Source organism: Centroberyx gerrardi, chromosome 6, assembly GCF_048128805.1.
Source record: "Centroberyx gerrardi isolate f3 chromosome 6, fCenGer3.hap1.cur.20231027, whole genome shotgun sequence".
Taxonomy (NCBI): Eukaryota; Metazoa; Chordata; class Actinopteri; order Beryciformes; family Berycidae; genus Centroberyx; species Centroberyx gerrardi.
In genome coordinates, this window is record NC_136002.1 from 10,515,446 (window position 1) to 10,534,121 (window position 18,676).

The window sequence follows — 18,676 nt, forward strand, 5'->3', positions numbered from 1 at the left end:
AATATAGTTTAGTATTTTATAGTGTTGTATTGCATGTGTATATGCAGTAATAGGCTATGATGGTTGTGGCACAGAACAATTACAGGCCAAGGAAGTGAGCAACTGCGGTGGGAAACAATAATCTGGGAAGGGAGATCAACATTTTAAACTCCTCCTGGAAATCCGGTGGCCTTAAGATAAAATGACAATAAATAGCTCCTTCAGATGTTCAGGAAAACAATCCCTGTTATCTAAGCAATAATGCTAGTATGGTGCGTGAAGTCTATCGAATGCTTCTCTCTTGGCAGCCCAGTCACGCAGCAAATCAGTTCAACCTGTCTCAATTTTGGACAGGGTCACAAATCGCTTTAAGGGACTTGTGTTTGTTTTGTTCTACCATGGGACAATCCTTATTGGCTCTAGGTGTGGCATACTCAGGCTCTGTCCCTGTAATCTGACTGTTGTTCAGTGCACATAAAAACAACCACACAAGCATTTAGGTCCGTACCACAAAGGTCATTTTGCAACGATGAAGGATGGGGAAAGATGTGATTTGGAAAGAGTGCTTTCATGTGATTTGGAAAATGTGTTTTCACATACACATCAGAAGAATGATTTAGTTTGCAGCACACTGTCATAGAGTTTATGGTGTTCCCATGTGAAGGTGCCAGATGGAGAACAACAGCACATTGGAGTAGAAAGAATGACCCAGAAAGACCTGAGTATTTTGGGGAGTTATCTTAACCTCATAGACGGCTTTCCAGATTCCCATATTACAAGCTAACAGTTACAGGAGAACAACCACAGTTGAGAATAAAAAGGTCAGCAGCCAGCTGGGAACTGGAAACACTGACTCAGTACCTGCTACGTCAGTTACATTTGTCTAGAAAACGTATCTGGAAAAATAAAATACAGTGCATAACTTCCCAAGAGCACTAAATTAGGCCTACTTTCAAGCAATAATCATGATCCAAAATAAGACACCATTTTAAATATTGAATTTTACAAAATGATTCCTGACATCAAAGTATGTGTGGTCTAAGCTATTAGCCAGATAAAGACCTTTGTCAACAAAATACTTATTTCTGAGGATAGGATAACTAGAAGATACAGGTGTTTTAGAATTAAATCCTTCAGTTGGTTTCAAAATGTGTGGGGTGTCCGGGTGGACATTGCTTTTCCAGGGTATTTCAATAACCAGTGCCAGATAGGTTAGGTTACATCACAACGTCCTTTTAACCTTGTAAAAAACTTAAATGTACCACTACTCAAAACCACTGACTGTAAAAAACAACAACAACTTAAAACCCACTAAAAAGAAGCATTTTAACCCCCTCACCTCTCATATCTTTGTTATGTGTTTGTTTCGACCCGTAATGAACCGTGGGATAGTGTTATCTAATAACACACTAATTCAGGAGGAGTCTTGATGGTTTCAGAAAAAAACTACACTTCCCTGCGATCCAACATCAACTGAAAAGGATATCCGGGGAAAGTGCTCTCAGTATTATGTTCGGTGAATTCAACTGACGGTCTGCATCTAGTTCCTGTAACAGTCGTTTTTTTTCGACTATGGTTTTTTCCCCTTCAACACTCACTTTTTAAGCAAATTGTTGTCCAAATAGCGAAGTAGCCATTTGACTTGTCTGTAGACACAACCTTATACTACACATTCACGACGGAGCCATTTGCTAGCTAGCTACCGTTAGCCGTTTAGCCACACCGACACCGTATGTAAACAATGCGATGGACAGAAGTGAAGGCTCCCCGATGATACACGGAAAAGAGCAATCCAGAGCACGACTTGAAAGAAGTGGGGTAGGGTTTGGTGCAGTTTTATCTAGGTGTATGTGTGTTTTACCTCAACCCTAACCCTAAGACTTTCATATTCTGTTATAAAGTAGGTTTAGTATAGTATGCAATAGTATGCACGCCTTATTTCTGCCCTGATAAACCAAACAGCAGTAACTGTGAGTAACGTTAATGAAACTCACTTCAAAGTTTATGTCCTTCCCTCACAAAAGTATTGTTGGTATATCATTTAGTAGCATTTACAGGTATATTTTTTGATGATACTAAATCTAAACCCATGCCATTGCTTCTGACCTTTGAAACCCACAAAAAGTAACAGTTGTTGCTGTTTGGTTCTGTAGGGCAGATTATAGTCTCTGAGTGGATGTGTGTGTGTTATGTTTTACCTCTAACACTAAAAGTCATATTAACTGTGAGTGTGTGAGAGAGAGACAGAGAGAAGGTTAGCTAGTGAGTGTCTTGTTTATGTTTCAGCCGTCTACAAGCAGTACCCAGGGCAGAGGCACGTCCCTGTCTCCTATGGAGTCACTCAACACGTTTGAGTCTGAGATGGAGGCAGATGGACAGGGGAACTATTCTCTCTTTCCTGCTTTGGACAGCATTGCAAGTCTGTCGGGGACCTCTGAAACTCTTGAAAGGTTGTTGAAAACAAGTTTGATTCCAAAAAGCTGTGTTATACTTTAGACTTTTAAACATTTTCAACTTATGTTCATTGCTTAAAGCTACATTTGGCAAGATCTTTATGTAGAAATACACCTGTTTTGCCAGTCTAGATTACAGTGGGGCTGGAGAAGAGTATCCCATGCCCCTCTAATTGAGACACCATAGATCCACCCTATTTGCCCAAATAAAAATCTGGTGTTGGATATGTACACGTCTCTGCTCACGGGAAGTGACAAGTCAAACTTAAGAGTGAAATACAAGCTGTCTCCTAAACAGCAGTGAGCGAGCGCTCCGTCCAAAGAAAACTGGACTTTTCATCTTTTTGATCTTTTCATCATTAGATCTTTTTCCTCTCTCGCCCCTTTGACATCTTTTGGTGTAAAGCATCACACTGGCCGGGTTGGTAAACATGGGTGAGCTGTGTGCAGATAACTGACATCACCTTACAGGACTTCTGGGTATTGAAGTTCAGATTTTTCAAACAGTTAAATCCTGCTGCCATTTGGAGCCACCGGCGTGAGAAGTTGCCCAGTGCAGCTTTAATATTTACTTAAACGCAGATGAATACATGCTCTAAAATGTTGCTATTTTATAAGCAAAGATTTACATTGCCAATAACTTAGGTATTACCTCAGAGTCGGGTTTACTTTCATATCAGGGGGCATTATTTCGGAGTAGGTCTCACATTTTAAAATGGTGAATATCTCATTTTTGAATGGCCTCCATATTCACTCTTTTGGATGCTTCTGGAAAAAAAGGTTTAGATTTTATCTTCTATGAAAACTACATGCACAGGATTTGTCTGTTACACCAGATGATGCTAAACCTTTTCTATACGCAGTGAACCGCCCAGTGATATTGCAGAGAAGCCAAACCTCACATGGCTCGATGCTGCACAGGTATCTCCTATTTCCTCATTACATTTCCGTACAGTGATATTAAAAGGATTTGCTATCAGTCATCGCTGTGAGGGATTTTCGTTTTTGTTTGGTAACCAGTGCTTTTTTTTCTTCCCCTTTTTTTCATGTAGATTGTCTTGGAGGAAGCTGGACGTCCAATGCATATAAAGGAGATTAAACAGAGAATCATCGACAGGGGACTCGTTCAATCCAAGTACAGCAATCCTATCAAATTACTACGCATCAGCTTGTCCGTATTCTCATGTGAATATCTCTGTTGTTGAAAGTCAAATCACGAAACAATGACTCAGGCTATTTTGGCTATTCAGCTTGCAATTATTCTGGAGTTTGGTGATTAGAATTTCACAAGATCCAGCTCATTATAACTTGATAAAAGTTGAGATGGTATTCATTCAGACAGAGTTGGCCCAAGTTCATCGAGACTGAGTTTGTGCGTGATTCCCGCCCTGCTATTTAGTGAATCATAAAAGTAGTCAATAAATCATAAAACTAGAGGGAAATTAGGGTGGCGGTGGGATGCGAGAAAACAGCTGATACCTTGGAGCAGCTCTGTGACAGTTTGAATGACATGGGAGAATGAAAACAGTATGATTGGAGGACGAGAAAATAGTTAAGGCACAAGATAAATGTGAAGCAGTAGGTGTCTTGTCCTATCTGGTGTTTAGTGCTAAGGACAGTCATCTTTCTGAAACTAATTTGAAACTCTGCTTATGTCTGTTCTCTCCTTGGCAGTGCCAAGTCGAGCCTGGAAGCTGTTATGTACCGTGAGGTAAGAGGAATGATGATGCTGTCTGACAGCAACCTCTGCTGTTGACTACAATAGATTGCACTTCCATTCTGCATTTCTGTTAGTTCAGTTAATACATGCTTCATCTGTAGTTCTGTCTGTTATTGTCTTTTATTTCTCCATATTTTCTCATCCTGCTTCTTTGGACTTGCATCCCTTTATTGAAAGAGAGGCAGATGTTAATGCGCTGTAATCAGAGTAAAGGATGCTTTGTGCTCAGATGCACAAGCCTTAAACCTAATGTAATACTGATGAAGTTTGACTGGACTCTCGGGTTTAGCTCAACCCCAGCTTTTGGGTTTGAGTTTGGCTTTTCCAGCCCCATGCCTTGGCCTCAGTGTCCCACTATGTTTCAGACACAAAAAGGCAGCAGGAGATTCAAGAGGATTGAGAACAGAAACGGAGTCTTTGCACTGTTGGTGAGTGATGTGGCATACTAAGAGGGAAACCCTCCTTAGAGTCGTCACGGACATAAAGAAAGACTGGGCAGAGATAAAGTCGAAGTAGAATCTGAATAAAATGAGAAATTATTTTATTTTTGAATTGCTCATGTCCATTTTTTTCAATTATTTTCATTGTTTGTCGTGTTGCAGTTTAAAGTATAAGCTACATCAGTTATTATTTAATCATCCATATTTGATTCTGTATTTTCATACATCATCCTGAAGGCAAAACCAGCACAAGCCTCAGGCTCTCCTGTTGCACAGGGACTGATCTCTCTGGTTCTCTCCCTCCGCCCCTCACAGACCGATGAGGAGCGGCAGCAGGCCCTGCAGGCCTTCAGTACCCAGTCTTTCCTGGGCTCCCCTCCCCAGACTACCATCTCCAGCTCCGGCTCTGCCGCCTCGGTGCCTGCCTACCCCTCCCCCACCAGTTCCTCGGAGCATAAGGTCAAGATGAAGAGAGGCGCGCGCAAGAACCAGAACGAAAAGTACCGGCTCAAGTACCTCAGGCTGCGCAAGGCAGCTCGTGCCATGATATTTGTGAGTAAACTTTTATGCAATAAAATTTAAATACTAGGCTACTGTGTAGTATCATGGAAAGTTATTGTTAGGGCTGGTTATTAGCATTTTTTGGAATCCAATATTGGTGATGATAGTTGAAATATGACACTGGTTTTGAAACATTTCCTTTAAATGCCTTGAAGTAAATTTCTTTCTTGTAAGCATTTATAGATGTGATTTGATTTTAAAGTCAGATCTTTAATGGGTAACAGTTTGAAGATTTTTGATGCCTTGCAATATATATTGTTACCAAAAATCAGTATGTTACGTTTGATACCCAGCTCTTTCATTAGTACAAGCCTAAATGAGTCTTCGGTGTCCTAATGATGGTTTACCCACAGGAGAACGCAGCCATCTGTGATGAAGTTGCCCACTTGGAGGAGAAGTTTCTGAGAGCAAAAGAGGAGCGGAGGTGAGCTGAGGTGCTCCAGCTATGCTGATGATTCCTGTAAAGTAATAATGAATTGTTAGAGGAATAAAATAATTGTTTTTTATGCCAACTGGTGTGGTCACTAGTTAGAGCTAGTTAGTCATCCTACTTTCTCCTGTTTTTTATTCATATATACTGTTTGTTCGCAACTTTTCGAAATGGTAACCAGGCGTAACTAAATGTCACAATACCCTAGACAGCTTTTTTTGTATTCACTGTCAGCCTATGTAGAAACAAATCTCCTAACAATAGCTGGTAGAATAGAAAAAACTTACTATCATAGCCAGAATTTACCATTATTCATTTGATGGCTGGTATTCATTTTCCTACCTTGTATACATATTACTGTTGTATCGTTCAAAAGCCGATGTGGGATTCGTTCTCATTCCAGGTTCTTACTGAAGTCCTTGTTGCAGTACCAGTCTCTGTCTGAGGGGGAGCTGTTGCCCACACCCAGCACCAGTTCTCATCCACCTGTGCCACCGGTGGCCTTAACCTCTGGTCCTGCTGCAGCTTCAGGCCTGTCTGGGGGGCATAACCTGGGCTCAGCAGGGTCAACAGGGGAGGAGGGACCTCATAAAAAACCCAAGAAGGAGAGGAGAGAGCGAGGCAGGGAAAATGGAAAGGAGGAAGGTGAGCTGTGAAATTATTTTCTTATGTATATGTAGATATATTGAAAGTTGAGTGACTTGAGTCTTCCCAGCTAAGGTTCTTGGGGATATATCATTACTGTGAACACTTATTTGTTTTTCTTCAGTTCCCAAGAAGATGTCTAAGAAGAGAAAGCTAGCGGACGGATCTCGCAAGCTGGTGCAGCCGATCCCTCTGGACTCCTCTGGGCGTCCTGTGTTTCCCATCGTACTGGGGGGGCTGACGGTCTACAGCCTGGGAGAGGTCAGTGGCTCACGTGACACAGACGGTGGCGGCTTTGTTACACCATTGTGCACCGATGATAAGTTTCTGACCTCCAATCCCGTGTGTTATGCATATCATTTCCTAGTCGTAGTTCAGTGGACTGATGCCATCTGAAAAACATCTTTCTATCTTTATTGGTCTGTTTCAATATATTAGCAATTTGAGTTTGACAGTATCAACTGTGTCCATTAACTTCTTAACATTATCCACATGAGTCTAGTTTCAAGTTGTCTATACAAATTATTGAATGTTTCATTGCTTAATCTATGACTTAGCACATGTACTTTTCCCTTTTGTGCAAATAAATATATACCAAGACTAATCACTGATTACCAAACACAACGTTTGTGTTGCTGTCCAGATCATCACAGACAGAATGTTGTTCCATGACCAGTGTGCCATCTACCCAGTGGGCTTCTGCAGCACACGAGTCTTTGCCAGCATGAAAAACCCAGACCAGCAGTGCCTCTACACCTGCCAGATCAAGGATGGGGGAATGGGCCCACAGGTACATACACACACACAGTGCAGTTGTCTTAAGTGCTGCTTGCTAATTTAGATACATAGGTAAAGTAAAAAAACAAAAATTAAGAGAAAATAGGCTTTGGTCCCCCAACCCATCCACACCTTTTTAGATTCCCATTCAAACCATTCAAGATGTGTTAACATGTTTGTCTTTGCTGTCAGCAGGCTGTAAAATGGTAAGAATTAAAAACTTTGTAATACTAACGTAAAGAGCAACTGGCAGCAACGCAAATGAATTAGCTGTACACTGCAAGTACATGGATTGTCCATATGTATCTTTACAGCTCTATGGGCTTTTCCGTAAATGATCTACTAAAGGAAAACCGATCTGTTTTGTTTTACAGGTCGTTCCTATTCATCTTATTTATCTTTATAGTGCAGGACGGCCACCAAAGTTAGCAGTTTGTAGTGCACAAGTTTCACGCTAAACTGGAACCATCAATCAAAAAATATTGGTGGAAAGGATTTTTTACTGTGTACTAGCTTGTTTATTAAGATCTAGTTGGCTGACATAATTTTTATTGAAACATTTTCATTCACTATCAAATGGTAATATTTTATACCTGGTCCTCAAGGAAGTCATCCATTGGGACACACACACAGGACTTTATGTTGCAATGGAGGATTTGTTTCCTGGATGTGTCAGATGTGGCGACTTTCACACTTTTTTCATCATTTTCCCTCTAGTTTGAGATTGTGCCTGAAGAAGATCCTCAGAATGCCATTGTTGCCTCCTCCGCCCTGACCTGCCACTCCAACCTACTGAAGGCCATCGCATCTGTCAGGTACGGCTGCTTTAATCACCTGGGCCAACTTACTGTTTAGTATATTCAATTATTATTCATTCAATATCTTTTATAAAAAAAAAAACATTAAACATAACATAAAAACATTTATTTCTATAGTTTAATTTGCCTGTTGTGCAAAATGTATGGACTTTACAAACTTAATAGATTTTGCCCTTTGCAGAGAAGAGGCAGAAATGTTTTGTATTTATTAAGCCATGCCATGTCAAACTGCAAAATGCACGAAAAAGGTCAGTGTACATTTTAAAAACAAACATGCTTCAAGGCTGCAGGTTCCTACATTCTTTTCTGTCAGTTTGTATTTTTGTATTTTTCTGTGCACCAACTGCTAAATAGAGAGGAGCAGAACACAGCAGTCTTCTTTGTTTTTCCAAGTACTATTTTAAATGGTATTTTGGGGCAGCTAAGTCTATTTTATTTAATGTATTGCATCATCCAACCTGTCCACCTTTAGATCCAAGTCTGTGGCGACCATCGTGCCGTCAGGAGCAGACTTCTTTGGCTTCTCTCACCCCACCATCCAGAACCTGATCCAGAGCTGTCCTGGAGCACGCAAATGTAGCAAGTAAGCTCACCCTGCTCCCTGAGCCTCGTTTGTAAACTACACTGCAGGACTTTCACTTGAGATCTCTTCACCTGAGAATGGTTTGTTAGTAAGCTCTGCTAACAAACCAGACTGTTCACCTCTTTAGAACTTTTCTGAGCAGCAACAACATTTACATACCAGGAAAGAATAACATTTTTACGTCACCGAAGCACTCAGACTTGGAAAGTCATGTAAACGTCATGGAATTTTACATCAGGGCCACAGTGGGAGCTCTGCTTTTTAATTTAAGCCAACCAACTGCAAGCCTCAGTCTTCAAAGTTAAATCTACCTTCCCAAACCTAAATAGTGCAGCTATAATTTGTCATGGAACCTCATTAATCTAGTGCTTAAACTTCCAAACTGAAGCTGAATGCCAAAAAGGAAGATATTATATTTTTGATTTATGCAATTATTTAAACTGCAAACTAGACAACGAATTACAGGACATAATATATTTAGATCATGTCAACATTTCACTAGTTCAGACAACCTCCATTCCCTAGGAGTTTAGATTTCCCAATACATGGTTTTAAGACCTTATTGGCTTCTTATTGTGCTTACACAGCTACCAGTGGATACGTTTTGATGTGTGTCGGCCTGGAGATGGACAGGTTCCTCACAGCCTATCAGAGGACGACGCCTCGGTCAACTTTGAGGCCTACCAGAGACACCAGGGCTTCGAGGATAACGTGAAGACGGAGCACATCACAGGTTGGTTGGATATTAGATTCATTGACCATATTGACTATATTCTTAGCTTGGCCTTAGCCTATCTCTGTCGTCTGTTTTGTTATGCCTATGACATTTTTTGTTGTTGGACCTTGATTACAGCGAGTACAAGAATCTATACACACTATACATTCACTTACACTGCAGTCTATGTGAATGTATAGTGTGTATAGATACACCGCGGTATTGTGTGGTTAACTGAATAAAATGAATGAGGATGTGAGTGTGAATGAGTGAGAGAATGTAAGAATTAGGATTTCAAAGTATGAGCATAGCCAAACTTCCAGTTATTTTCTAGCACTTCTTTATACTTTTTGCATGATCATCTTTACCATGCTGCATTTCATAATGCCAGCGTTATGAGAACTCAACCCATGACACTGACGACAGCTCTGTTTCCACCAAATGATTAATGAAGCATCTCTCCCTTTCCCCAGGCCAGACACCGCAGTCTCCTGGCTCCTCTCATCAGCACCACCTGACCTCCCCCACCATGAAGCCCTCTACCTCCTACTTCAGCTCCTGAGATTCTGGTCCAAAGCGAGCTGAAATCAAGGTCATCTCCCATGTAATTCTCATAGACTTCCATTCTTATTTACAATGCTTCCATTTTTTCTTTAAGTTTCAAAACTACCTACATGGTCCAGTTATTAATGAAACGGAGGCATGTAGTGTGGTTCTTTATTGTGTTGTCATCTTATATTAAGTCCCTGGATATAACACCATTGGGGATCTGTGCTTGAAGCTAATATACTGGATGTGGCTAGTGAGTTAGCTTTCTGCTGTACCTGCCTATAGCAGCCTACATGCAACACCTCTGTACTGGAACCTCTTTTTTGTTTTTAATATTTTTCAACATCTATACTGGATTTCAGAGACTCTGCCCCGGCTGATATTATGTTAAAAAGACACTTAGCATTGGCTTTCATACCCAGAGGGATTATACAGAACAGGAAAACTTGAGTCATGCTTCCGTATATAAAAGTTTTCTGTACATAGCATACTCTCTCAGAAGTAATTAACTGTTGGTACCCTATGTAGCTGTCATAATACATAATTATTAAAGTTGATTTTTTCCAGTTGAAATATCTGTAAAATCATCATATCACGTTTGGATAAAAGAATACTTTTATTACATAGTGTGTCACACACACACACACACAAATATTTAAGTGTACAAATGATGCAAGTTAAAAATACATTTATTTGTATTGTAATCATCAGAAGTTAAAAATATTGTGATTTTTTTTACATTCAGAGCAGCAATACTTTTTTTGGCTTTGTTTTGGACTTAACAGCATGGATTGGACACGGGGCAAAAAAACCCCAAATTTTTATACCCATCTGCCACAGAGGCAGATGGATTCCAATCTTCACCAGGCACTTTAATTATTTTACAAGACAGATTGATTTTTATAGTAGCAAAAAAATCATCAAATGATGCTCGGTGTCCTTCCAGAGTAACTGGTAGAGCAGCAAACTTTCCAACCCTAGCCAAGACATACCAGCATTAGACTGGTGGATGGTGTTTCCCATCCTGATTGGAAAAAGAAAAAAAAAACACTGTATGCCCAGAACCTATGGCCAAATCCCAGGCACCTCCTTAAGACCTGCAGGAGCATGCAGTAGCAGTGCGTTTATGGCAACTATTTTGTTTGGATGCTCCAGTTCCTGCTGCAGGAGCGTCTCCACCCTTATGTGTCTCCCGGCCAGCGGTTGATTTTAAAGGGAGGTGCAGGTAAATCCCCAGTGCCGCTGTAGACTGGACAAGCTTTAAAGTCACACGGCCAGTCTTTCCATGCATATCGAAGGGCAGCTACTTTGTCTGTAGGCTGGCACATGCTGGTGGACACCTGGACAGTGGTCAGACCCCACTGCATGATGGGAGCTGGGACCCAGAGGGACTGAGGGCCACACGGAGCTGGAACCTCTGAGCAACAGATCTGGAGAGAAATTGGACCGTTTTGTTCACTTTTATATTGGTTTTATTAATTTTGCAGTTTTTCTTGGAAATGATCAGACCACACATTAACTACACATTAACTACAACTAATGGCTATTTAATAGTGAATTTAATATGCAACTACAGCAGTAGTACCTTAAGAACATATTTAATTTCTTAAGAAACACATCATGAAAGTCCACCTTGACTATTATTTTGTCCTGGTGGTGTCTGTGTGTAGACACATTCTTGTGAACACAGTAACTCAAACAATACATGATAGAAACTTCATACTTTCAGCACAGGTTCCCCCTATAGGGGAGATGATCTGATTAGATTCTGGAGCATCAGGCTGTGGTAAGTCTGGTAAAGAAATGCCAAACCATATTGACTACACTGCTGCCAGCCTTACCTCAAAGATGTCTTTAGATGAGGTGACAGAGACGGTCTGGTCGTAGGTGATGTTGAGATACGCCTGATCGATCAAGATCTGGCTAGGGAAGGGCCCAAGGAAGGACACATTCTTCTCATTATAAGCCACTGCCCTTGCTCCCAAGGTCAGTCTGTACGCTACATCCTGCTTGTCTCTGGGATGGATGCTGGAACAGAAATTCAATTCAAATCATCATTGTCGCATAAGGAAAATTTGGTCTGTAGATGAGGTTTAGAAATATCTAGCAAATGACATCATATACCGTTCAAACCAACATCAAGACCAACAACATCAAGTACCAGTTGCTAAGAATAAATAAGTCATTACAGTGAAAAGAAGCCTTGTATACCACAACAGGCCACATCATCACATGTGCATATTAAGTAACCTAATTACAGTGGGGGCGAAGTTTGGTCACTTTAAAGCAGCGCCCTGAGGACATCAGGTCAAACCTCAGAGTAGCTGAGAGTGGCTTTGGCCTTCTGCACCACATCTCTCTCAAAGATTTCAGTTAGTTGTGCCTGGCTCCTGACTTATAAAAATGTAGAAGACTTGCTAATCAGAACTATAGAAGTGAAGGGAGAGCGAGTTGAACATAATCGCTTTGTATGTATTCCTGTTATGTGAAATGCATAGGTGGAGGGGTTTGTTGGCAGGCCAGTCAGTTCGTTCTAATGGTTCATTTATCTCTCCACATTTCATGTGTCTGCATGTGTGTGTGCTTATGACTGTAGAGTGGGCAGGGTTCCCATGCAGGCCTGGAAAAGTATGGAAAACTCATACTGTTCAGTCCCAATTCACATATGAGTACACATTTTGTGATATTTGTTGTGGTGAGGAATACTCTTCAGCTACAAAGTGATATGGCCCAGCCACTTTCAGCATACATCATACTGAACTATACTCTGAATGGGTATACATACAGGTATAAACAAAGTGCAACACTTTTCAGTATTGTGAACATGTCATCTCCTGCTATGACTACCTATAAACATCCTTACGTGCCGTACGGTGACGTCTCATCTGGCAAGTCCATAGCCACGGCCATGAAGGTTCTCTTCATCCTGGGGTTGGGAACAAAGCCAGTGTCCGCTGTCTGGTGCCAGCGGATGTTGGGAAAACCTTCATCTGTGGAGCCTTTTATGTTGGTGGAGAGCTGCAGGCACAAAGGCTTCATGGATCAGCTCTAGGTCAAACAGTATTTGCTAATACATTTTGTGGTTTGTTTTAGTTTACCCAGATCTCAGGTAGGTGGGGTTTGCCACATTGGACAATATAATGAGTTCCAGAAAATTTGAACAATTACGAGAAAGCCTGCTATCTGAATGGTTCTGCTGTGGTATACTCCTACTTGCTTCAATTGTGTAAATAAATCAATTCTAAAATACTAGTACAAACATACCTGGACAAATCCAAAGGGGAAGTCTGAGGCCGTCTGCCCCCCTGAGCCCTGGTGGAAAGCCATCCTCCAGTCATCGATCATGGCCGGGAAGGAACATTTGTACTCCTCCTGATGATAGTCTGCATTGTTCTCACCTTAGGAAACAGATGATAGCTAACCATAAGGTGAACAAGGTCCATTGCAAACGCACAAAACATTAACTTTTAAAGATAATTTACTTTTCAAATAGAGACTTTACTCTTCACCCTTTAGCAAACGCTATATGATCAATCAAGGCGGATACCACCCCACATTTCAGATGTTTGCTGGTTTTCTGTAAAATTATTCATTTTCTGATCCCTTTTCTTTCTTTCTGTTTGGTTTTTGAGTGACGATTTTTAGTTCCATTTCTCAGCAACCTTTGTTTTGGTTTGGCATTTTAGGGACAGAAAACTAACCTCCCCAAAAGACAGGTCAGTGTCCCAGCACTCACCAAAAGCACTATTTATTTATTTGAAATAATGGTTCAAATGATAAATGAACTACTGAAACTTTGCTTTGGGGGGGAAATGAATGATATAAACTGAGTGACTAATTCTTTATTAGCTGTTTGGTTGTATAGTGGAAACCAGGTCACTACCAACCCTAATTTTCTATGAGCAAATAAAAAAAAATGGCTACATGACTCCGTGTCTGGTGAGTTGCTGTACTGTAATACTGGAAAGTCTGTACAGAGGAAGCAAAACCTGAACACAGCTGCTGCTGCGTGGTCAAACACGCTTGACTCATGGGTCTTAAGCAGAGTTGTTGCATATCATTTGTAGTGTTTGTTTCTGTCTGCTTGCAGATGAGCGGGGTTTACTGCAGCAGGACAAATCAGATGATTAATGGGCTTATCTGTATCTTAACCAGCTACTGGTGACATAAAGATGCATCAGTATGGCTGTAGAAGCATGCTGTGCTTAGTGGGCCAAGTCGCAGTCTTACCTTGGTACCAGATGGCTCCTTTGAGGGTCATGTTGAGCAGCGGGTGGATCATGGCATTCCACAGGATAGAATTGTTCTGTGGGCTAAGATCATAAGATAATGGACAAAGTAGCAGTGCAATTAATGCAAGTTAACCATGCTTGGTTATTGTACAGAATTATTCACAGCACACAGAAATGCAAAATGAAGAAAAGGTAAAAAGTTGTTTGTATTGTACTTTATTTATATAATAAGTACCCCTAAATACCCCTACCCGTTCTCAAGCTCCTCTAGCCCACACTGCTGCAGCGCTCTTGAAGACGACCAGGCCTCGACAGGCGTGCCCCCCCAACACGACTCCACTAGACCTATGGGGTACTTCAGCTTGTCATACATGTAGCGGCCGAAGAGCCAGCACACTGCAGAGAAGTGGACCAGCTCTCCTGGAGATGCACCTGCCCATCAATCAGTCAGTAGAAGGGAATTAGTAGTAGTAAGTATTTAAATAAATAAGCATCATGCTTGATATTTGACAGTTCAATATGTTCACTGTGCCATGTTTATATGTTTGACACAGTGTGAATTTGTCAAATGAGATTACACAATATCCTTGTTTCCAATTCTCTACTAAGATGACTCTACTGTAGTGCTACAGACAATAAGGATATTCAGGAATAGCTGGAAAAAAAGTCAAATGTTAACTCTGATCTGCAGCAATAAATATAACAGGATGTGTATGTAGAGTATATCTGTATAGGGACAGTGTAGTGTCTGCGTAAAAGTAAACACTAGGTTAGGTTTAGGAACATACAGCAATCCTCATGTTTCTATTAAACAGAAATTATTACTGGTTCAAATGCAGTTCGACGCATCAAACCAAAAACGCTTCACTTCAAACAACTCTTTGATCACTTCAAAAAATAAAAAAAATCTTTCCCATACTTGCTGTGGGCACAGACCAGGGCACCTCCACTTGAACCAAGTCGGTCAGTTCAGTTTCACTGAGGTTCATGGCTGCCATAAAAATCCGCACCTGAGGATATTTCACTGCAAGGGCCAGCTCCTCCGACGAATTGAAAACCTATTAGGGTAAAAGAAACAAAACAACTGAAATATCACATATAGACTTTTGTCAGAACGCTTCATTACCACTAACCCATTTGTGCAACCATTCAAACTATTAAGGCCACATTAAGAACGAATTCCAGACTGGGTTTGATTGTCTGCTTTTTTTCTTTTATTCTGTTTAATGCACTTGCAGCACCAGATGAGAGGGTTTACTGCATGTCAGTTAAGCTGTCAATCACAGAAAAGGACACTCAATTGACTTTCATACACCCTGAACTTTCTGGCATTCATATTGCCCTTTGAGGCAAACTCCCAACTCTGGTACACCAAGCAGGGTTTAAACAACGGCTAAAGCATATTTGATCCGAATGTGTTAGTTCAAAGAAAGTCTGTGTTTTTAATGATCTGTGTCATTTAATAAAAAGACAGATCAGGTGTTGAGCTGGCTCGGCCTACCTGAGATGTTGTGAAAGCCATGTTGCTCTGCCCTCCGCACAGCCAAATGTCTCCAAACAGCACATCAGTCAGAGCGACGGTGCTCTGCTGAAGGGCTGCTGTCACATTGTAGGGACCCCCAGCTTCAACAGGGTCAAGGGTGACTCGCCAGGTGCCTGCGTGTGTTGGAATCAAGTCATCGATTGAACAGCCATTACATACGCTGAGTCTATACAATACTGGCAGCAGCTGGTCTTTCTGTGAAGCAAACTAAGCAGATGAATCCAGATGAAAGTTTATTGATTTAACTTCTGGGAAATGTAGATGGAGGGGTGGAGGTTTTTTTCTAGACCTTTAGACAACTGGGACATTCACTGTGCAAAAGTAGCTCCAACTCAATATAAAGAAGGGGTTCCTGATATTTTCTACACAGTAATGTAAGTCAGAACTGCTACATTTGATGTGGTGTGACTGGCCAAGTGTCCTCTGTGTTAGGAGGTAAGAAACTTCAGAAAAGACAGAGAAACTTCAAAGTTCATGTCACAAATACTCCATCTGCTCCATTAAAGTACATAGAAAGATTCAGTCACAACAATGGAAAATGATGCTAGAGCATGACGCAATAAACATGTAACGCCCATAGAAAGTGGCTGACAACTGATTTCCAAACCAGTACTTTCAGGCCACACCCGAATTCAGGTTTCCCTAACTCTATGTGCAAATGAACTAAACTAGCATCTCTGTGATTTCCATCCCCCTCAGGAATGACACATTTTACACACTCGGTTTATGTCAGGGTCACTCCGTATGGGTTTCACCTGCCGAAAAATGAAGTAGGGCACCTCTGCTTTAACTCAGCACCCTGCAGATGTCAGCACAAACCTCTCACATGTCAACAAGTGGCGGCGCTCACCTTTTGTCACATTGACCGGAGGGGTTTTGTGCTGTGTCGGTCCTGACAGAGAGACGGTGACCTGCGCTCCCTCAGGCCCGTAGCCCCACAGCACGGCTCGCTCTGGAGCCTTCTGCAGCACCATGTGGTCTCCATAGTAGGAGGCAAAGCGCAGACTCTCATCTACAGACAAGAGCAATTCCGCATTTCTGAATACTTCCTCAATCTGCAGGGAACTGGCACACCTTACTCATTGAAAACACTGTAGCAAATGAAACTACCTTGGTATGACATTTGAATTAACTTTAAATAAATAATATATCAAAATCATATAGAATGCAATGAGGCATAATTAAAGCATGTCAATTAGTATTCCTGGTAAACATAAAATAAGTTAGACTAACCTGTTTGAATAATTAAGTCACACTTTAAGGAATCAAATCATAATGTAAGGAAACATAAAATGACAATGATTAATTCATGAGGTGATACTAAACTAATTTTATAAAGGTTGTGCTGGGTAACTCTTGGAAGAGCAGGAAGCAGACACTTCGACTAACATTACAGATCACTTCTGTTTGATACTTCAGTATAGGAAGTAGGCTGTTTGGCTTCGACTCTGCTAACAGTGTCAATACAATGCGGTGTAATGCTGACACACATTCCGACAGATTTTACTCACCACAGCTGTAAAGAGATGCAAACAGTGTAACGACAACACACACACATATTCTCCCAGCCATTGCAGGCAGACTAAAAAGCAAACTACCGCGCGGCTATATAAGAGGAAGAGGAGTATCTGTCATGACACCGCCGGTCACGCTGCGGGAGCTGCCTGGCTGGGTTACAAGTTGCGTTACGGAGAGAAAAGATGTTCTCATAAACATAGACCAGCCCCGGTTATGAATCATGAAGCTTCACACTGTCCTGAGATCCTTTTCTAGAAGCGCAGCTCGTGACTTCCGGTTGGCGCGTTCAGCCTTCAAAATAAAAGCGCGAACGTAAAAATATAGATTTAAACGACCTATTTGTTGTATCAATCATCCAACCCAATAGACGACAACTCAGATTAATGTTTTATGTCATGATAATGTTGAAAAATACCACAGTGTGCACAATTTCTAACGAACAACAATGAACACACAGCACACTGCACAGCAGCCATACTAAACACATGGAAATAAATTGGACACTGCACTCCACCTTTCATTGTTGCTCTATGGTAAAATAGGCCTACTCCTACACACCAGTACTTACAATATACTAAGATTTATGATAGCAGACCCTCAAAATCAGCCATACTGCTAAAATGGTGCACAAATTGTATATATAAATTGTATGATACTAGTTGTCTAAGTCCAAAAACACAGTAGTAAGAGCGTTCATATTGAACTAAGTATGTACAGTCAAGATACAGAGAAATATGGAGGACCAGATTAGTCATAATTAAATAAATTTAGATGAGAGACAAACATAAAACACTAGGGGGGAAATGAAATGAAGATTTGTAAATGAAACACTTTCTTGCCTTTGCGCTGGATTTAGAATACTGCTTGGTTTCCTTGGCAAACAAAGAAAATAGGTTTTCTTTTTGTGTAGCCTACTTAGGGGTATGAATATGAAATTTAGCTAGCATTATAATAAGATTCATTAGAAAATATTGGTTTTATATCTACTGTTGTATTCAAGAAAAACAGATGAGAGACATCACTATGTTGCCAATTATAAATCTAGAGATATCTTTCCACAGCTTTTTTGTAAACATGCAATACCAAAATAGATGAAAAATACTATTTGGAAGCGCTTTACTGAAGGTTACATCAATATGTGTTTTTTAAATAATTGATAGCAGGATATTTTTTTGGGCAGCAACCTTATTCCAGTAAATGTTATCTGTCAAATGATCTAATAGATACTGTATCTTTGTTATAAATACCTCAGGTTTATCTGAACCATGTTACACACAAACTAAAAGTAGCCTACTGTTCACAGCCAGAGCTAACATTAACATCTTTATGGTGGTGACTTAAAATCACTTTGCTTCAGGTCTGTACTGCACCAGATAGGTTTTTGGGTAATGGCTATGGTTACCGCCTCTGCCTGATGCAATATTGCATGAGAGTGCAAGCATGAGGGAAGTGTATGAGGTTATTTTTTTATTTTTTTTTTGGTAACAGTTGAGTGATTCATGTTCTAAATCATAGATAATCTTTGGTGATTACACACTTTCTTGGAAAGGTTTTGAATGACTGCAGCTCCCGCATTAGACACACAGTGCAAAACAGGAACCACATGACTTCTAAGCCTGCAATATGCTGACAGTTCCCTTGCAGATTTGTGACTTAAGTAAACCCTGGCTAGCTAAATAAATAAATAAATTAACAAACTATCCTACTACAACT

General features: G+C 40.7%; 2 protein-coding genes across 3 annotated transcripts; one reads left to right on the forward strand and one right to left on the reverse strand.

The window, feature by feature from the left end:
• The first annotated feature begins 1,534 nt into the window (after nt 1-1,534).
• Nucleotides 1,535-10,262, forward strand: tbrg1 (transforming growth factor beta regulator 1). Of its 2 annotated transcripts, none has more exons than XM_078284048.1 (15): nt 1,535-1,792; nt 2,266-2,429; nt 3,296-3,353; nt 3,485-3,567; nt 4,107-4,143; nt 4,518-4,580; nt 4,908-5,144; nt 5,507-5,577; nt 5,987-6,228; nt 6,353-6,489; nt 6,872-7,018; nt 7,723-7,820; nt 8,296-8,406; nt 8,994-9,139; nt 9,595-10,262. In XM_078284048.1, the coding sequence occupies exons 2-15, from the start codon at nt 2,311-2,313 to the stop codon at nt 9,681-9,683; spliced, it is 1,638 nt and encodes a 545-aa protein (XP_078140174.1). In that variant the 5' UTR covers nt 1,535-1,792; nt 2,266-2,310; the 3' UTR covers nt 9,684-10,262. The 2 variants fall into 2 exon arrangements, with proteins under 2 accessions (XP_078140174.1, XP_071765712.2); XM_071909611.2 differs by having other exon boundaries at nt 1,535-1,797; nt 9,595-10,131.
• A 53-nt stretch (nt 10,263-10,315) lies between these two features.
• Nucleotides 10,316-17,150, reverse strand: siae (sialic acid acetylesterase). The gene is made up of 10 exons (XM_071909627.2): nt 16,957-17,150; nt 16,296-16,457; nt 15,404-15,558; nt 14,822-14,960; nt 14,154-14,334; nt 13,901-13,983; nt 12,935-13,068; nt 12,534-12,688; nt 11,512-11,698; nt 10,316-11,100 (listed from the first exon to the last, which is right to left on the reverse strand). Exons 1-10 carry the CDS (start codon nt 17,015-17,017, stop codon nt 10,852-10,854), a joined length of 1,506 nt encoding a protein of 501 aa, XP_071765728.2. The 5' UTR covers nt 17,018-17,150; the 3' UTR covers nt 10,316-10,851.
• Between the last annotated feature and the right edge of the window lie 1,526 nt (nt 17,151-18,676).

What these genes read in the sequence shown, in the direction of transcription:
- siae (XM_071909627.2), bottom strand. Translation starts at nt 17,017, where the DNA reads ATGGCTGGGAGAATATGTGTGTGTGTTGTCGTTACACTGTTTGCATCT. An exon ending in TGCATCTCTTTACAGCTGTG is followed by an intron (nt 16,458 to 16,956) that starts GTGAGTAAAATC and finishes TCTTGTCTGTAG; the next exon opens with ATGAGAGTCTGCGCTTTGCC. An exon ending in TCCCCTTTGGATTTGTCCAG is followed by an intron (nt 12,689 to 12,934) that starts GTATGTTTGTAC and finishes TTGTGCCTGCAG; the next exon opens with CTCTCCACCAACATAAAAGG.
- tbrg1 (XM_071909611.2), top strand. Translation starts at nt 1,726, where the DNA reads ATGGACAGAAGTGAAGGCTCCCCGATGATACACGGAAAAGAGCAATCC. An exon ending in AGGGGACTCGTTCAATCCAA is followed by an intron (nt 3,568 to 4,106) that starts GTACAGCAATCC and finishes TCTCCTTGGCAG; the next exon opens with TGCCAAGTCGAGCCTGGAAG. An exon ending in GAAGACGGAGCACATCACAG is followed by an intron (nt 9,140 to 9,594) that starts GTTGGTTGGATA and finishes CCCTTTCCCCAG; the next exon opens with GCCAGACACCGCAGTCTCCT.